The sequence below is a fragment of the Phacochoerus africanus genome, chromosome 9, assembly GCF_016906955.1.
Source record: "Phacochoerus africanus isolate WHEZ1 chromosome 9, ROS_Pafr_v1, whole genome shotgun sequence".
Classification (NCBI taxonomy): Eukaryota; Metazoa; Chordata; class Mammalia; order Artiodactyla; family Suidae; genus Phacochoerus; species Phacochoerus africanus.
The window spans coordinates 69,646,846-69,666,361 of record NC_062552.1 but is presented as its reverse complement, the minus strand read 5'-3'; the positions used below and the strand labels follow the sequence as shown (position 1 = coordinate 69,666,361).

Sequence of the window (19,516 nt, the reverse complement as noted above, 5' to 3'; positions counted from 1 at the left end):
TGAACCCTCCAGCACTGTTGGTGGGAATATAAATTGTACAATCTCTGTGGAAAACAGTATGGAGGTACCTTAGAAAACCATATACAGAACTACCATATGTCCCAGCAACCCCACTCTTGGGCATATACCCCAACAAAACTTTCCTTGAAAAAGACACATGCACCCATATGTTCACTGCAGCACTATTCACAATAGCCAAGACATGGAAACAACCCACATGTCCACAGACAGATGAATGGATTAAGACGACATGGTATATATACACAATGGAACACTACTCAGCCATAAAAAAGGACAAAGTAATGCCACTTGCAGCAACATGGATGGAACTAGAGACTCTCATACTAAGTGAAGTCAGAAAGAGAAAGACAAATACCAAATAATCACTTATATCTGGAATCTAATATACAACACAAATGAACCTTTCCACAGAAAAGAAAATCATAGTCATGGAGAACAGACTTGTGGTTGCCAAGGGGAAGAGGGAAGGAGTGGGATGGACTAGGAATTTGGGATTAACAGATGTTAACTATTGCCTTTGGAATGGATAAGCAATGAGATGCTGCTGTATAGTACTGGGAACTATATCTAGTCACTTACGAGGTAACATGATAATGTGAGAAAAAGGAATGTATACATGTATGTGTAACTGGGTCACCTTAATGTACAGTAGAAAATTGGCTGTGAACCAGCTACAACAGAAACAAATAAAAATCATTTAAAAAAAACCCCACAAATATTTAGCAAACACCTAGCTGTGTGCCAGACCCTTTACTGTCACATTAGGTATACATGAGGTTAAAATGAAAAGAAAAAAAACACAGGTCCTTCCTCTCAAAGAACTTACAACAATCTTAAGGGGACAATAAACAAAGTCTAAAATTACATTCACTACTAAGAAAATGACCAGAATGCAGTGATATATACAAAGTAGTAAAAGCTCATAATTACAGACTTTCTAGAATCTCCATCTCTATTCCCACCCTCTTTTTTAGTATAAGCTTATAAAGTCCCAATCACTTTTCATTTTATTATATTTTTTATTTTTTTGTCTTTTTAAGGTCACACCCGAGGCACATGGAGGTTCCCAGGCTAGGGGTCGATTTGGAGCTGTAGCTGCCAGCCTACACTACAAGCACAGCAACGCAGGATCCAAGCTACACCACAGCTCACAGCAATGCAGGATCCTTAACCCACTGAGCGAGGCCAGGGATTGAACCCGCAACCTCATGGTTTCTAGTCGGATTAACCACTGAACCACTGAGCCACGACAACTCCCTGGATTACCTTTCAAAGCTCTGGCAAAAAGCCATAAATGTTACTCTAGGCCATTCTGAAATAGTTTTATCTGAGACAACTGCTAATGCGTATCACTCATTGTTTCTCAGTCATTGTCTTTATTCCTCTTCACATCCAACCATCTCCTTTCATTCTACTTCCTTTCCTTGGTTTATCTTTCTCACTCCTTTTTTTTTTTTTTGTATTTCTGTCTTGTTAGAGCCACACCCATGGCATATGGAGGTTCCCAGGCTAGGGGTCTAATTGGAGCTGTAGCCATCAGACTACACCAGAGCCAGAGCAACACAGGATCCGAGCCGCATCTGTGACCTACACCACAGCTCATGGCAATGCCGGATTGTTAACCTGCTGAGGGAGGCCAGGGAGCGAACCCAAAACCTCATGGTTCCTAGTTGGATTCGTTAACCACTGAGCCACTACAGGAACTCCCTTTAATTAGAATTTTAAAATTTTTTCACAAAGTCTATCTAAAGAAGATCTAAAATTTTGCAACACATTTGTAATTGCTTTAGTTATATAGCCTTTTTAAATCTCGGGACAAGGAGCCTATTAAATAGTCACTTGTTCATAGTTCTTTATCACTTAGCTGGTCCCAAAGAATACCAGGCATAGGTATTACCTTAAGATAGCATAACTGGTCAAAAGTAGCTCTGCAGCACCTGGCTTCACTACGTATTTACTATTTAATGTTAAGTAAGTCATTTAACCTCTTGTTAGTGTTTCCTTCCCTCTATAATGGAAATAATTTTTACCAATGATTTAGGGATAGTATGAAAGTTGGAATGATTCCCAACATACAGAAAGAATTCATTAAATGTTAATAAATATTAACAGGTGTTATTATTAATAGTTCTTTTTATGGTCACATAACACTTTAATCTATGTAATCAAACAATGTGTTCCAACTGAATTGGAAAAAAAAAATTCATAGCATATTAACCAGTAAGTTCCTATTAACAAGTGGCTTCCATAGTACTGGAAAGCAGAAAGTGAAAATATACTGCAATAATGTAAGTACACACAGTGCACACCACTGTGAGTGCACAAAAGGGAATGATGTACTGCTGAAGTGTAAAATATCAACAATAAAATAAAATAAAATGTCAGTAAGAGGAATAATAATGTTCAAGAGAAATAGGCTGGAGAACTGGATTATACCAAATCATTAAGAAACACTGATCATACAGGATTCCAAACTTCGTTGATAAATCAGAATCATTAGCTATACTTTTGGAAAACAGATTCCACCTAAGACTAGTGAATCACAATGAGCAGGGTGAGATTGTGGAAATATTTATTATTAAAGTATCCCAAGTAATTATGATGATTCATTAAGTTTTGGAACCATCATAGGTCTCACTCTCTTACCATTATCTCCAGATAAAATAAATTTAATCATTACCTTTGATAGCTTCTCTGGAAGGACAGCCGAAGTCAAGATATTACAATTAGTCATTCCTTCATTTACTTTTTATTTTTATTTTTCGTCTTTTTGCCATTTCTTGGGCCGCTCCCATGGCATATGGAGGTTCCCAGGCTAGGGGTCGAGTGGAGCCATAGCCCCCGGCCTACACCAGAGCCATAGCAATTTGGGAACTGAGCCATGTCTGCAATCTACACCACGGCTTACGGCAACGCCATATCCTTAATCCACTGACCAAGGCCAGGGATCGAACTCGCAACCTCAGGGTTCCTAGTCGGATTCGCTAACCACTGAGCCACGAAGGGAACTCCAGTCATTCCTTTAAATTATGTCATTAATGTACCTTTTAAGGTAAATATATAACTGTTATAAGTAAAATGACTGCCATTTACTGAACAATTACTCATAAATGAGTGAAAACAATGTTCAACATCAATCCATCCAAAAGCAAATGCCAAGATACAGAGAATGCAGTTTAAAAATGGGCAAAAGGAGTTCCCGTTGTGGCGCAGTGGTTAACGAATCCGACTAGGAACCATGAGGTTGCGGGTTTGATCCCTGCCCTTGCTCAGTGGGTTAACGATCCGGCGTTGCCCTGAGCTGTGGTGTAGGTTGCAGACGTGGCTCGGATCCTGCGTTGCTGTGGCTCTGGCATAGGCTGATGGCTACGGCTCTGATTGGACCCCTAGCCTGGAAACCTCCATATGCCACGGGAGCGGCCCAAGAAATAGCAAAAAGACAAAAAAAAAACTTAACATACTTTTAACATAGAATCCAGCAATCAAGCTCCTTGGTACTTACCCAAATTACTTGAAAACTTATACTCACAGAAAGACCTGTACATAAACATTTACTCACAATTGCCTTGTTAACATTTGGAAGCAGTGGAAATATCCTTCAAGAGGTGACTAGACAAACTGTGGTGCATATATACAACAGAATATTATTCGGCACTAAAAAGAAAAGATCAATCAAACCACAAAAAGACATTTAAGGAGGAGCCTTAAATGCACATTACTAAGGCAAAGCCAGTCTGAAAAGGCTATGCACTGTATGGTTCCAATTATGTGATCTTCTGGAAAAAGCAAAACCATAGTAAAAAGATAGTAAAAAGAGCAGTAGTTACCAGGGGTTTGGGTGAAGGAAGAAGGAATAGGTGGAGCACAGGGATTTTTAGGGCAGTGAAAACAGTTCACTATAAAGGTGGATACGTCATTATCCATTTGTCAAACCCCAAAGAAAGTACAAGACAGAGAGTAAACTCTAATGTAAACCACAGCTACTGCCTGTGGGGAAGGTTTTGATGGGGGAGGGGTTATGTGGGAACTGTCTGTACTTTCAGCTACCCTTTGCTATAAAAATAAAATTGCTCTAAAAAATAAAGTCTATGGGAGAGACAAAAGGAGAAAGAAAACAACTGGCAATCAAAAATAATAATTTAAGTAAATTCAAAGGAAAGGCATTTTGTAAAAGAATTTTAATAATAAAAATATATCAAAGTTGCAAAAAAAAAAAAAAAAAAAAGTAAGGCTGGCCCTGGAACCCTCCTGCATTGCTGGTGGGAAGTAAAGTGGTGCAGTCACTTGGAAAACAGTTTGGCAGGTTCCTCAAAAGGCTGAACATGACCCAGCAATTCCACTCCTGTGTATATACTTAGGAGAACTGAATACATATATTAACTACTAAATGTATTAACCACTATTATTAACAACTATACTAAAACTTGTGCATAAATGTTAATAACAACATTTTTCATAACAGCCAAAAAGAAGAAATACCCACCAACTGATGAGTAAACAAAATGTAGTATATCCATACAACAGAATTAGAGTATTATTCACTCACAAGGAATAAAAAGTACTGTTAAATGCTACAACATAGACGACCCCTGAAAACATTATCTTAAGTGAAAGAAGCCATTCAAAAAATGCCACATATTGTATGACTGCATTTATATGAGATGTCCACAATAGGTAAACCCAGAGATAGAAAGACTGACATTCTCCTTGTGGCTCTTCGGAAATGAATCCAACTAGTATCCGTGAGGATGCGGGTTCCATCCCTGGCCTCACCCAGTTGGTTAAGGATCCAGCTTTGCCCAAAGCTGCAGAGTAGGTCAAAGATGTTACTCAGATGCTGGGGTTGCTATAGCTGTGGCATAGGCCGGTGTCTGTGGTGTAGGCCAATAGCTGCAGCTCCCAGTCAAACCGTAGCCTGGGAACTTCCATATGCCACATGCGCAGCCCTACAGAAGAAAAAAAGCTGTCTATGTGAAAGCTCACTACACAAGTTTCCCATCACCATTTATTTTCTCAGATCCTGTTAATTTCTGACTTAGCACATTTTATTTTATTTCTTGCTATTTAGGACCACACCTGCAGTTAAAGTTCCCAGACTAGGGGTCAAACCAGAGCTACAGCTGCTGGCCTATGCCACAGCAACGCATGATCTGAGCCTCGTCTGTGACCCACACCACAGCTCACAGCAACACTGGATACTTAACCCACTGAGTGATGCCAGGGATTGAACCCACACCCTCATGGACACTAGTTAGGTTCATAACCTGTTGAGCCACAATGGGAATTCTCAATTTTATTATATTTAGAGTACAAGCTCCACCATGAGCAAGGTCCTTGTTTCACACATCATTATATACCCAGTACCTAGCACAAAGTAACACTCAAATATATTGAGTGAATAGTTATAACACGATCAATAAAACTCAAACACCCAACAAATTTAAAAGGACCCACTGAACTCTTCAGCATCTACCAATGGGAAGGATGATATTAAACATTAAGAGTAACAGGGAATAAGGAAAAATGAGCAAGTTAAATGTATTTTGTGGTGGGGGGAAGACAGGCATTTGAGATGAACTGAAAAATGGATGTATTGGATTTGAAGTAGAAAAGTTAAACATCAAGTAAGAAATATATCTGAGACATCTGGAAGTCAAAGTAGTAACTAAGAACATGGTCCCTAGAGGTAACCGGCACAGGTTCAAATCCCAGCTCTGCTAATCCTAGTTACATAATCTTTGGCAGATTATTTAATCTCTGGGACCCAATATTCTAGTGTCAAAACAAAGCAACGACATAAGAGACCAATTGTGCCAACCTCACTGAGTTGTTTTAGGATTAAAGGTCTAAATACTAAAGAACTGGAATAACAATTAGCAAACACTTGGAAAACATGAGAACCAAAAGCCCAAGTTACAATAACTGGGAACAAAGGAGAGGAAACACATGAAGAAAAGTGTTAAGTGAATCAACAAGAAAATAAAGAATTACAGGAGTTCCCGTTGTGGTACAGCAGAAAAGAATCTGACTAGCATCCATGAAGATGTGGGTTCAATCCCTGGCCTCGCTCAAATGGGTTGGGGTTCCAGCATTGCCGTGAGCTGTGGTGTAGGTGGCAGACGTGGCTTGGATCTGGCAATGCTGTGGCTGTGGCATAGGCCAGCAGCTGTAGCTCTGATTCAACCCCTAGCCTAGGAACTTCTATATGCCATGGGTACAGCCCTAAAAAGCAAAAAAAGACTTACAGAATGGAGGCCAAAAGAAAAAAAGAATTTTGAGGAAGAAACTGTCAATAGCAGAAAGTGTTGGTTAAGTGCGTATGATCTGTAAGAAGGCCTCAAGACTTGGAACTTAAAAGTAAACCACCAAAAGAAAAACCACTGTTTAGACAGACGTAAGGAGAGAATAAAGCAAAAAAGACTATACATCAGGGTAAAGCAGAGAAGAAAAATCTAGATAAGTATGGTGTATTAGTATAGTGGTCTCAATACTTTTTGTTTTGAAAGACTTCAAAAAGAACAGGGAAAGTTCTCTTGTGGAGTAAGGAGTTAGGGATCTGGTATTATCACCGCAGTGGCTTGGGTCCCTGCTATAGCTGGGTTTCAATCTCTGGCCCAGGAACTTCCACATGGCATGGCCAAACAAAACAAAACAAAACAAAAAGAGAGAATATGATGTAAGATTATGAATTCAATTGTATCAAATAAAAAAAATTTACTCTATTTTTATTATCATTTGAAAGAGGGAAACTATGCTAACAGCAAATTTTTTTTCTTTTTATGGCCACACTTGTGGCATATGGAACTTCCCCGGATAGGGGCTGAATCAGAGCTGCAGCTTCTGGCCTACACCACAGTCATAGCAACACAAGGTCCAAGGCACATCTGCAATTTATGCTGTAGCCATGGCAATGCCAGATACTTAATACAGGGAGCAAGGCCAGGGATTGAACCCCCATCCTCATGGACATTACATCAGGTTCTTCTACTTTGCCTTTTTAAGGGCTGAACCCATGGCGTGTGGAAATTCCCAGGCTAAGGGTCGAAATGGAGTTTCAGCTGCCAGTCTACACCACAGCCACAGCAACGTGGAATCCAAGCTGCATCTGAGACCTACATCATAGCTCACAGCAACGCTGGATCTTTAACCCACTGAGCGAGGCCAGGGATAGAACCCACATCCCTGGATTCGTTTCCACTGCTCCACCAGGAGAACTCCAGGTTCTTAACCCGCTCAATTACCACAAGAGCTCCAGTAACTGCAAAAATTTATGAAGGCTAAAACTTTCAGAATAAAAGGAGCACCTTGACCCCGCAATCCCACTCTTGGGCATCTATCCGGACAAAACTTTACTTAAAAGAGACACATGCACCCGCATGTTCATTGCAGCACTATTCACAATAGCCAGGACATGGAAAAAACCTAAATGTCCATGGACAGATGATTGGATTCGGAAGAGGTGATATATATACACAATGGAATACTACTCAGCCATAAAAAAGAATGACATAATGACATTTGCAGCAACATGGATGGAACTAGAGACTCTCATACTGAGTGAAATGAGCCCGAAAGACAAAGACAAATACCATATCACTTATAACTGGAATCTAATATCCAGCACAAATGAACATCTCCTCAGAAAAGAAAATCATGGACTTGAAGAAGAGACTTGTGGCTGCCTGATGGGAGGGGGAGGGGGAGGGAGTGGGAGGGATCGGGAGCTTGGGCTTATCAGACACAATTTAGAATAGATTTACAAGGAGATCCTGCTGAATAGCATTGAGAACTTTGTCTAGATACTCATGTTGCAACAGAACAAATGGTGGGGGAAAAAATGTAATTGTAATGTATACATGCAAGGATAACCTGACCCCCTTGCTCTACAGTGGGAAAATAAATAAATAAATAAATAAATAGGAGCACCTTAGGAAAAATCTCTATATTGTTTTTATTTTTTGTAATTTCTTAGTAGGTTTATAGAAATCTTGTTGTAGAAAAGGAAAGAGGATTTGCAAATCATTATTCTAGACAACCCTAAGAAAATGTTGACAATAAAAGATTTACAGAGGAAACAGACCCCCCCCCCCCCCCCGTTAAAAATGAAGAAGTCAAATTATGTCTAAGAAAAATATCTCCTATTAAGGTCTTTAGGTGCCAATAGCTGTCACGTTATAGCAAATTTGTATGCCAGAGTGTGCAAACACAAACACTAATGAAAAGTTTATTTTTGCTGGAGAATTAGTAGTTTTAGAATACAAACTCTAGGACTGTATTTTCTAAATATGACTTCTGTCATCTTTTTATAGTTGACAAACAAGCATTTTGTATATACCGTAAGTGCATTTATTACATACTAATGACAAAAAAAAAAAAAATCTAAGGACATATCTCCAAAATATATAAACTAACTAGACCTGGCATGCCACGGGCGCTCACAAGTCAGATTCTATTTCTACAAAAAATGTCAAGATGACAACACAGTGGTTTCAAGAGTAGTAATAAAATCATAGGACTAGGAACCATGAGGTTGCAGGTTCGATCCCTGGCCTTGCTCAGTGGGTTAAGGATCCAGCATTGCCGTGAGCTGTGGTGTAGGTCACAGATGCGGCTCGGATCTGGTGTTGCTGTGGCTCTGGCGTAGGCCAGCAGCTACAGCTCCGATTTGACCCCTAGCCTGGGAACCTCTATATGCCATGGGATCAGCCCCAGAAATGGCAAAAAGACAAAAAAAAAAAAAAAAAGACCTTTACGACATCTTTTGGTTTAATTCCAAGTTCCTAAGAAAAACCTTTTACCCAAAATTCCTTTTACAGAAAAGAGAACCACAGAGCACAGTTCAAGTTTAAAATCCTTCCAAAAGCTAGGAAAAATATAATTACATATTGAAAATTTACATCAAAATTAGATATACTTTAGCCTCTTTGTATTCATTATTAAATAGTTTTAACACTGAATGTATGCTTTAAATACATGTATAGATGAACAATGTACTTAACACTGTATACAACAATGATATGCACGTTGTCTTATTTCTATGTTATCTTTCTTTCCTTTTTTTTTTTTTAGGGTCACATGCCAGGCCTAAGGATGTTCTCAGGCTAGGGGGTCAAACTGGAGCTGCAGCTGCTGGCCTACACCACAGCCATGCCAGGTTCAAGCTACATCTGTAACCTACACTGCAGTTCAGGACAACTGGGATCCTTAACCTACAGAGGGGGGCCAGGGATAGAAACTGCATCCTCATGGATACTATCAGGTTCGTTAGCCACAAAGGAACTCCTATGTTATCTTTCTCAAGAATAAATTTAAGTTTATAGTTTAAATCCATTCATGCTTCACTTAAACTCTTCCAATAACTTTTTTATTCAACGCGTACCTCTTTTTTTTTTTTTTTGGTCTTTTTGCCTTTTCTAGGGCCACACCCCCGGCATATGGAGGTTCCCAGGGTAGGGGTCTAATCTAAGCTGTAACTGCCACGCCTACACCAGAGCCACAGCAACTCGGAATCCAAGCTGAGTCTGCAACCTACACCACAGCTCACGGCAATGCCAGGGATTGAACCCACAACCTCATGGTTCTTAATTGGATTCGTTAACCACTGAGCCACGACAGGAACTCAACACACACATTTTTAAATGTGCACCTCACAATCATTCTTACTAAAGACTGAAGGCATGTAAAGCAAATGTTCTAAAAGCAAACCTGGAGACCTATGAACGAAGGAGCCCAAGAAAACATTTTAGAAATACAGGGCAAAAACACACAAACACAATCATGAACATTTTATTACAGAAGAATCAGTGTGAATTGATAAAAAAATCCCTGGGAAAAAAGTGAGGCTAAAAACACTGTAGAACTTCTTTAAAATAAGCAAAGAAAGTTTAGAATGGCTTTATCAGAACTAAATATTTCAATAGTAAATAAACTGAAAGCAAGCAAGCAAAATGAATCGTCCTTAAAAGACATTTCTGTTACTGTCAAGAAGAGAACTAGAAGAGAAAGTAAAGGCTAGGGCAGACAATATAGATAGTCCTCAATGTTGTAGAGATTTTACCCAGTTGGACACAAGACATTTTTCAGCTACTTACAGCAAGCAGTGAAGGCTATGAATGACTAATGCACTTGCTAGCTTGAAAAGTGTTTAAATTCAAGCTTTCCTACAACAGTAAAAAGGTTATAAACATGGTATCAAGGAGTTGTGAAGCATTATTTAGTGATTCTAAACCTCAATGAAAATTTTTAAAAATACATGACTCATACAGAATATTAAGTATATACATAAAGATATTTTAAAACAGACTATACACAAGTTAAACAACAATTTTGACTTAAGCTTTTTAAGTTATATTTTTAAACAATTTTGACTTAAGCTTTTTAAGCCATATTTTTAAAAGCTCGGTGGTATATCAAAGTACAATGCTAAAACACTGAATTGACTAACAGGTGTTAATTTATAATTAATTTCCTCAAGACTTGACAAAGTGTCAAAATATATGTTTTACTTTTTAAAAGTTTAACTTTACCCACTTTGTGGAGTCAAAAGTCGACTAGTTCCAAATCAAACTGAAGATATATATATTGAGGGCACACTCTTTTTAAGTTAATCCAATCTTCCTTCTTACAACACTACATTTTCCTAACTATTCACCCAAGGCATATATGACATACATGTCAGTGAACAATACTGCTTACATGCTAAATATATACCACTATGAAGAACAGGTGCAACACTATTTAGATGTACCCTTTTTTTTTTCTTCTAAGCCTAAATCTGCCTTGGAAAGGAATTTAAAAATAAATACAAACATCCAAAAGGGTTGAATAATCCTTTTTAAAAGTTATAGCCATTCTCAAATCCAAGATAAAAGCCCTTAAACTACCAACATCTTCCAAAAGTTAGGTAAACCAACCTATCCAAGTTTCATCTTAAAATTGAGTTCGGCTCAATTATGAAGGATCCTGAGAATATTTAACATTGCTTCCTTTAGTTGAGTTAGTACCGTCGAGACAAGTACTTTTTACTTCAAGCTAATATCAAATCTTCCCTCAGTCGTTTCAAAAAGACAGGACAGATACTCTGGATAGTCTTTTTATGGGTAAAGATGGGGATGGAGAAGGGGGAGCCCGGTGAAGGGTACTCCAAAAAGAAAAAATTCAGCACAGACAAGTGTTGATGAGTCAGTCACTAAGGAAGAAGTCAAAGGGAATCTAAGTGAGTAAGGCAGCATCCCAGGTAAGTAGACACTTAAAGTTGGCGGCAGGAAATGAAAACTTCACAGGTCAGCCGCAATCCATTGTGCTCGGTGGCAGCTCTGGAAAGAAGCCTGGCTGTCAACTAGTAAGAGCTACCAACTCCGGGGGAGGGGGCCAGGCAAGTCAACTCGAAAAGAGGGGTGGTTCGGGAAAAGGTGGTAAAATGCCCATGCCAGTCCTTCTCCTCGGGTTCTCCATTTCACGAGGTACAAACGAGAGCAAGTTCAGTGCCCAGCAGCCCCACGCCAGGAACTTTCCCACAGAGAGGAACTCAGCCCCAAGACCCGGAGGCCCGGGCAGGCGGCCTCCGAAGGAGCCCCCGCGGACGCCATACTAAAAGCCAAAATGGCTGCCCCAAGGAAGCCCGCACCGCACAGCTAGAGAGGGCTGGGTAACAAGCTTGTGCGGTAAAGGGGGAGGGGGACTCTAGGAAGAGCCGTCGCCAGGACCATCACCCATCCAGCCGCGCAGGTAGGTTCCTCTCGGCCTCCCTAGGCCTCGAGCTCCGAATGAGGGGAGTTCCGGCCCCACCCCCCGGGCAGACAACCCCGCCGCCGCTGCTGTCCCGCACACCAACCCCAAGGAGGTACCTGCAGTTCGGCCCGCTCCACCTCCCAGTGCGCCCGTTCCATCTCGAACCGAGCCCACTCGTGCTGGATGTAGTGCAGGATCCCCGGGATAGTGTACTGCTGCGGCCGGGACAGCTCGGGGCCTGTCGCGGGACCGGCTCCCTCGGCGGCCGGAGGACCTCCGCTGCCCGCTGCTCCATTCCCCCCTGACGAAAGGCTCATGTTCCCCCCAGGTCCCTGCTGCTGCCGTGGAGGGGCCGCCATCCCCGGGCCGCCACCACCGCCTCCGGCGAGCTCGTCCATTGTGTGTGGGGCCCCGGCTGGGGCGCAGGGCGAGACGCCGACGGCTGGGGGAAGGGGCCGGGGAAGGTGGCCCCGCGCTGGTGGCGGGGCGGAGGCCGGCTGGAAGAGGGGCGGGGAGGGGGTTGTTGCTGTATGCCTGCCGTGGGTCAGAGCAGGGAGCTGCCGGCCGCCGCCATTACAGTCCCTCCTCCATCTGCCCGTCTCACTCACTCACTTTAGGGGAAGGGGGGGCCGCGGTGGGAGGGCGAGAGGGGGCAGGGTTGGGAAGGGGATAGACGTAGGGCCGCCGCTCCCGCGCAGCATGCCGGGTAGAGAACGCCACTGCTGCCGCTCGCCTGGTAGCCAAATAGAGTCCGGCCTCACCCTACGCAGGCGTACTGAGGAAGCAGTGAGGGTTGCCGTTAGAGGCGGGGAAGGAGCGCCAGCCCCGCCCCTAGACCCGCCCTCAGACCCGCTTCGGGTGTCTGACTGCCCCCGCGGAGCCCGTGGGCTGTAGACTCCGACCTTTGGGGTAGAGTAGGTGTCCTCCTTTCTAGCAATCGGTTTCCCTCGCTCAGTCAGCCCCCGCCGTTCCCACCCAAGGGTCTCGGCTGGGATTCTGCCTTCAAAGCTGAGTTTTAACCTGGCTGGTCGCTCTGGCCGCCCGCCGCCGGTCCTGAATTCCTGGCGTTTCTTTTGCATTCCTTGCGTGTTTCAGGCAGTCCCAGAGGGTCGGGCCTCTTTCTCTGCCTGTCACTCGCTCTTTTTCTGGTTTCCTAACACCAGTCAGTTCCCTGGGCTTTGGGGACGTTCTCTTTTTGGCAAATAGCCCAGATCCTCCCGGACGTAGCGGCCGATTCCCTGTCTCTGGGCTTTGGACCGAATTCTGTTCTCCCTGTCGCACGTCGCAACTTGTTCCACTTTGCCTCCCTTCTTTACTATTCTGGGATGGAGTGTGTTGGTGGGGGGGGGGGGTTGGAAGGGAACAGGACCGATTGTTTTCATTTTTCTTTTGGGATAGGGAACGTGAAAAACTTTAGATCTCGAAGCTAGGTGGAGGAAGAAAGAAAACTTTGAAGGAGAGTGGTTAAATTTGATGTTTTAGAAGTGAATAACTCAAAAATATTGTCATTCATAGCTGAATCTTTTGATGGAAATAGAAAATAAACACCCTGAAGACATCTTTTTTCCTTTTTTAAATTTCTCCCCCCCCCCCCGCACTTTTTTTTTGGCCCTGCCCATGGCATGTGGAAGTTCCCAGGCCAGGGGTGTACCCGCGCTGCAGTAACAGCCCTAGCTGCTGCAGTAATGATGCTGGATTCTTAACCTGCTGCTCCACAGGGGACCCTGAAGACATTGTAAAATCCTAAGTGAATGGCTAAGAATGTTTTCCTGGGTTGTTTTGAATGAATATAATGTATACAAAAAAGACAAGGTTAATCTTAAGTACCATAGTGTGTTTTTTTAATGTGCTTAGTTGCCAAGGAACATCCTTAATGAACTGTTACGTTTCTAAAAGTTAATACAGCTAACAACCATTTGGTTAAAAAAGCCAAAAATAATATTTACCATTATGATAAGGAAAAAAGGTTCATTAATTACAGCTAAGCAGGAAAATCACATATAAAATTGATTGCACTTAAATTTTTTTCTTCTCTACTACCAATAAAATTTTAACTGTGGAATATATAAGACCACTCAGGGTGTAGTTTCAAAGAGAAAGTAGTACGTCTTATTTTATCATGTCTGCTTTATTCTTATTATAGTTCAATGGAGAGAGAATTGGACTTGCTACTCATTCTGCTTTGTTTTATTTATATAAGAAATGAAGTCTGAGGTCACAGCATTATTTAATATTTCTCAATTTTATAGAAACCAGCATACAACTCCTTATTCAAGCCTGCTCTTTTTTGAGGGGCCTCATAGCATAAAAATGTTAAGAAATACAGAGTTCCAGAGTTCCTGTCGTGGCTCAGTGGTTGATGAATCCAACTAGGAACCATGAGGTTGAGGGTTCGATCCCTAGCCTTGCTCAGTGGGTTGGGGATCAGGCGTTGCCATGAGCTGTGGTGTAGGTCGCAGACGCGGCTCGGATCCCACGTTGCTGTGGCTCTGGCGTATGCCGGCAGCTACAGCTCCAATTCGACCCCTAGCCTGGCAACCTCCATGACAAAAAAAAAAAAAAAAAGAAAAGAAAGAAATACAGAGTTCCTGCTGTGGCTCAGCGGTGGTGAACCCAACTAGTGTCCATGAAGATTCAGGTTCTGGCATTGCTGTGGCTGTGGCTTAGGCCAGCGACTACAGCTCCAATTGGATCCCTAGCCTGGGAACTTCCATGTGCCACAGGTGCGGCCCTAAAAAGACCAAAAAAAAAAGTAATACTATGTTGCCTCTAAACCCATATACACCAAGAAACATTTGTGAGGGAGTTCCTGAGTGGCACAGCAGGTTAAGGATATGGTGGTGTCATTGCAGTGGCTCTGTTACTGCTGAGGTGTGGGTTGGATTCCTCACCCTGGAACTTCTGCATGCCACCAGTGTGGCCAAGAGAGAGAAGGAAACATGTCTACTCATATTTTCCACTAGTACATTAGGCTCAAGACTGAATTTATAATCCTTTTTCCTCCCCATCCACCTTCAAAAAACCAAAAAGGAACTCTATTACCTGTGGTATTAGGTGGCACCACATTCAAACCTGAGGCCTGATGGTTATTCTAGTATCTTTTCTTTATCCATTCCCCTCAGCTAGTACCTTTCTCAGTATCTTTTATATCTATTCCATTATCTTCATACATGTCTTAATTAAACCTTCCCACTTCTTCTTTCCCCCTGTCACCCACTGCCCCTGATGCCTGAATGATCTTCAGAAGGCAAATCTGATCCTGTCATTCCCTGCTTAAAATATTTTAGTGATGAACAGATTTAGAATAAAACACAAATTTTAGCATAGCACATGAAAGTCCTACAAATTTTGGATCCTCCTTATGGCCTAATCTTATGGCAGAAGTTTTCTAGATACATTAATTATTTAGAGACCCTATCCCAATAGTATCCCATGCTTAACTCCTGATACTCATTACATGTATTTTAATTTTCTGTATTTGTACTCCTCAGTGACAGTCATACCAATCTCTGTGAAAGCAAGACCTGCACATAACAGATACTGAAAATCTTTGCTTATTTACTTTTTTAAATTAAATCTCTTGCCTGGTTACTGTTTTTCAGATACTCAGGTCCAGGTGATCCACTGTGAATCAAAAAGATATAATCTTTTTTTTTTTTTTTTTGTCCTTTTGCCATTTCTTGGGCCGCTCCTGTGGCATGTGGAGGTTCCCAGGCTAGGGGTCGAATCGGAGCTGTAGCTGCCAGCCTACGCCAGAGCCACAGCAACGCGGGATCCGAGCCACGTCTGCAACCTACACCACAGCTCACGGCAACGCCGGATCGTTAACCCACTGAGCAAGGGCAGGGACCGAACCCTCAACCTCATGGTCACTAGTCGGATTCGTTAACCACTGCGCCACGACGGGAACTCTAAAAAAGATATAATCTTAAAAAAATAAAAAGGAGTTCCTGTTGTGGCACAGTAGAAAGGAATCCGACTAGGAACCATGAGGTGTCGGGTTCGATCCCTGGCCTTGCTCAGTGGGTTAAGGATCTGGCGTTGCCGAGAGCTGTGGTGTAGGTCGCTTGGCTCACATCCCACGTTGCTGTGACTGTGGCTGTGGTGTAGGCCAGCGGCTACAGCTCCGATTCGACCCCTAGCCTGGGAACCTCCATGTGCCGCGGGAGCAGCCCTAGAAAAGGCAAAAAAGACAAAAAAAAAAAAAAAAAGGATCCGGCATTGCCATGAGCTCTGGTGTAGGTCGCAGATGCGGCTCTATCTGGCGTTGCTGTGGCTGTGGAATAGGCCGGCAGTGGTAGCTCCGATTAGACCCCTAGCCTGGGAGCCTCCATATGTGGCGGGTGCAGCCCTAAAAAACAAAAAAAGAGAAAAGATATACTCTGTGCCTTCACAGACTTTCCAGTCTAATTTTAGGCAAATTACTTAGCACTGAGCACCCTGACTTCCTCAATGTCTTGTCCAGATCATTTGGACACCTCAACCATTTTTTTTTTTTTACTAGTTTTTGCTACCAATGTACCAGGTATCTCTTAAGTTTTTTGGTTTTTGGTTTTTTTTGCAACGCCTAAGGCATGCGGAAGTTCCCGGGCCAGGGATCAAACCCATGTCATAGCAGCAGCCCAGGCTGCTAGACTGAAAATGCTGGATCCTTAACCTGCCAGACCACCAGGGAGCTCCCCATCTCTTGAGATTTAATGACCAGAACTGTCCTATTAAAAGACTGGAGGAGTTCTTGCTGTGGTGCAGTGGGTTAGGAATCCAATTGCAGTGGCTCAGGTCCATTTAAGAGATTTGGGGTTCAATCCCTGGCCAGACACAGTGGGTTAAAGGATCCAGCATTACCACAGCTGTGGTGCTCCGGAGTCTGTCTCAGCTGGGATTTGGATTCAGTCCCTGGCGTGGGAACTTCCATATGCCTCGAGTACAGCCATTAAAAAAAAAAAAAAAGTAAAAGATTGGAGGAGTTCTCTTGTGGCACAGCAGGTCAAGGATCCAGCGGTTATCACTGCAGTGGCTTGGGCTGCTGCTGTGGTATGGGTTTGTTCCCTGGCCTAGGAAATTACCTATGCCTTGGACAAGGCCAAAACAAAACCCAAAAAGCACAGATTAAAAAAAAAAAAAAAACCTGAGGGAATTCCCGTTGTGGCACAGCAGAAATGAATCCAAGAACCATGAGGTTTCAGGTTCGACTGATGGCCTCGCTCAGTGGGTTAAGGATCTGGCTTTGCCCTGAGCTGTGGTGTAGGTCACAGATGTGACTCGGATCTGGTGTTGCTGTGAACCTCCATTTTAAAAAAAAAAGGGAGTTCCCGTTGTGGCTCAGTGGTTAATGAATCGGACTAGGAACCATGAGATTGCGGGTTCAGTCCCTGGCCTTGCTCAGTGGGTTAAGGAGCCGGTGTTGTGAGCTGTGGTGTAGGTTGCAGATGCAGCTCGGATCCTGTGTTGCTGTGGCCCTGGTGTAGGCTCCAATTAGACCCCTAGCCTGGGAACCTCCATGTGGCGTGGGAGCAGCCCTAGAAAAGGCAAAAAGACAAAAAAAATAAAAATTTTAAAAAATTTAAAAGTGAAAGACACAAAATTTTTCTCCTCTGTGAGAGAATATTTTTGACATTATTGACATTTTGCCTGTGTACATGACTCCTGAGAACAGGGCAGTGAACTCCTAGAATCTTGTCCTCCTTAGATAATAAGCTTTCCCAGGCCATATTATCACCTACAACTTACCTAACTAGAATTCCCTCCCTAAACTGTGACTGAGTCATTTCCTGTCTTCTGTCTCACCTTTGAAACTTCCTCTTTGTTCTCTTTTCATCTGTCTCCTCCACTCCCATTGATTCTCTCAGTTTTAACCTACTGCTGATGGTCTTCAAGAATTCCTGCCTATCAGGAGTTCCCACTATGGCACAGCAGGTTAAGGATCCAGCATTGTTTCTGCGGTGGCTCAGGTCACTGCCAAGGCAAGGGTTTAGGATCCCATGTTGCCACAGCTGTAATGTAGGTCGAATTTGCAGCTCGAATTCAAACCCTGGCCCAGGAACTTCCATATGCTGTGAGTTCGGGCAAAAAAAAAGATTTTCTATCTATTTATATCTTTAATCATTTTAGAATTTTAAGGATTTTTTTCCCCACTTGGACAACCGTGTGCTTATTCTATCTAACCAAAAAAGTGACTTGTCCTATTTCATATGCATGTTATTATATCAGCAAAAGTATGTTAAGGAATTCTAGGCTTTTAAGTCCTAGTGGTTAATAATACTCAGATACCCTCTTCCCAGTTAGTACAATAGCTGCTGTATAAAGTGTTTTGACTCTGGCTTTGAGAACTGCAAATTCTCAAATTATTAATTCCTATAATTATTCACCTCAACATTCAGTTTCATGCCTTGCTGACTATGAACCTGACATCCTTCTAACAAAGACCTCAGATTGGTTCATAAACACTAATCTAGTCATCTTCTTACATCATCTGAAAAGATTGTGACATGTATTCTTATCTCCATAAGGAGGAGAAAAAGTTGAGATAAGAGTTCTGGCTCAATTCCACAGCCCTTGGTAGAATAGTTAAATGTGTATATATGTTTATTTGAGAATAAGAAATAAAGTCTCCCTTCACGATTTGGAACATAGTAGGAGGTACCTACTATCCTGTCAGTGGATTCAATATTACTGTTTCTGGTTTGAAATTATTTTCCTTTCTTTCCTTTTTTTCTTTTCTTTTCTTTTTTTTTATTTTTTATTTTTTGGCCATACCCAATGAATGTGAAAGTTCCTAGGCTGGGATCCCATCTGAGCCACAGCAGCAACCCAAGCAGCCTCAGTGACAATACCAGATCCTTAACCCAGAGCACCACAAAAGAAACTCGTCGAAATCGATTTTTAGGTAGTTTTGGGATGGTTCAGTCACTTGGGGAAATTACATAGTGTTTACATTTATAAATATAGAGAACAACTGAATATTAGAGCCTAGAGAATGATCTTTGAGAAAAGTTGGCACATATTCAAAAACCAAACGAGCAAACTCTAAATGCAGATGTGACAGAAAAGGAGGCAGCTTTGACCTGCACTGTGGTTTAATCAGCCTAATACTATCAGATATCTACTTCTCATTAAAGTAGTTGCCTGTGGCTAAGAATATTGTAAAGTACATGCAGGATACCCAAACTATTCAAATAGTGTACTGTGTGGGAAAGAATAGGAAAAGGACTTTCACAGATTATAGAAAAATAGGCACCAAAACCTTTAGGAAACTCAGCATGCTATAGAAAAGTCTAGTCCAAGTTCATTCCTGAATTGTCTCCTGGGTAATATGAGTCAGAAAGCAGTAGGCTATGGTAATACTGTATAAAGCTAACTCAGAGAGATGTCAAAGTGGGAGGAAAAAAAGAAAAGATTGCCTGGAGCCGAATCCCTCCTGAACATTGGCTAAAAGTGAACAACCAGATCTATAAACATGAGAACCAAATGACTGGAAAATGTGACTGAATGGGAAATTGCCAAAACTTTCCTAGGTAATAATTTAACAAACTTGGAAATGTGGTTTTTCTCCTGTTGTCGCAACAGGAGAGAACGTTCAGAAGAATGGTACCAGACATGGACACCCTGCCTCGGAATCTCTGCTAAAGACAGTGGGTTTTTTTTTGGAAAATGCCATAAATTGGACAAAAAGTCACAAAAACTTAATTTTTATAACAACATAGTTTTAAAGATGGTAACCTTTACTTTTGCCTATTAATAGACCGACCTAAAGTACATGTCAATT

The 19,516-nt window shown here is 42.2% G+C and overlaps 2 protein-coding genes across 5 annotated transcripts in view; one reads left to right on the top strand and one right to left on the bottom strand.

Annotated features, from left to right (window-relative positions):
• The window catches only part of STRN3 (striatin 3), a 105,895-nt gene extending 93,553 nt beyond the window's left edge, over positions 1-12,342 (bottom strand). For 2 of the 4 annotated variants that reach the window (XM_047797140.1, XM_047797139.1), the window contains exon 1: positions 11,868-12,337. In XM_047797140.1, coding sequence (XP_047653096.1) covers positions 11,868-12,149 — 282 coding nt within the window. In that variant the 5' untranslated portion in view covers positions 12,150-12,337. Of the gene's footprint in view, positions 1-11,867 lie in introns of all 4 variants that reach the window. The other 2 variants (XM_047797138.1, XM_047797141.1) reach the window with 2 other exon arrangements.
• AP4S1 (adaptor related protein complex 4 subunit sigma 1) overlaps positions 11,299-19,516 on the top strand; it is a 49,138-nt gene continuing 40,920 nt past the window's right edge. The window contains exon 1 of the mRNA XM_047797142.1: positions 11,299-11,748. The gene's annotated coding sequence lies outside the window, so the exon portion shown is untranslated. The remainder of the gene's footprint in view (positions 11,749-19,516) is intronic.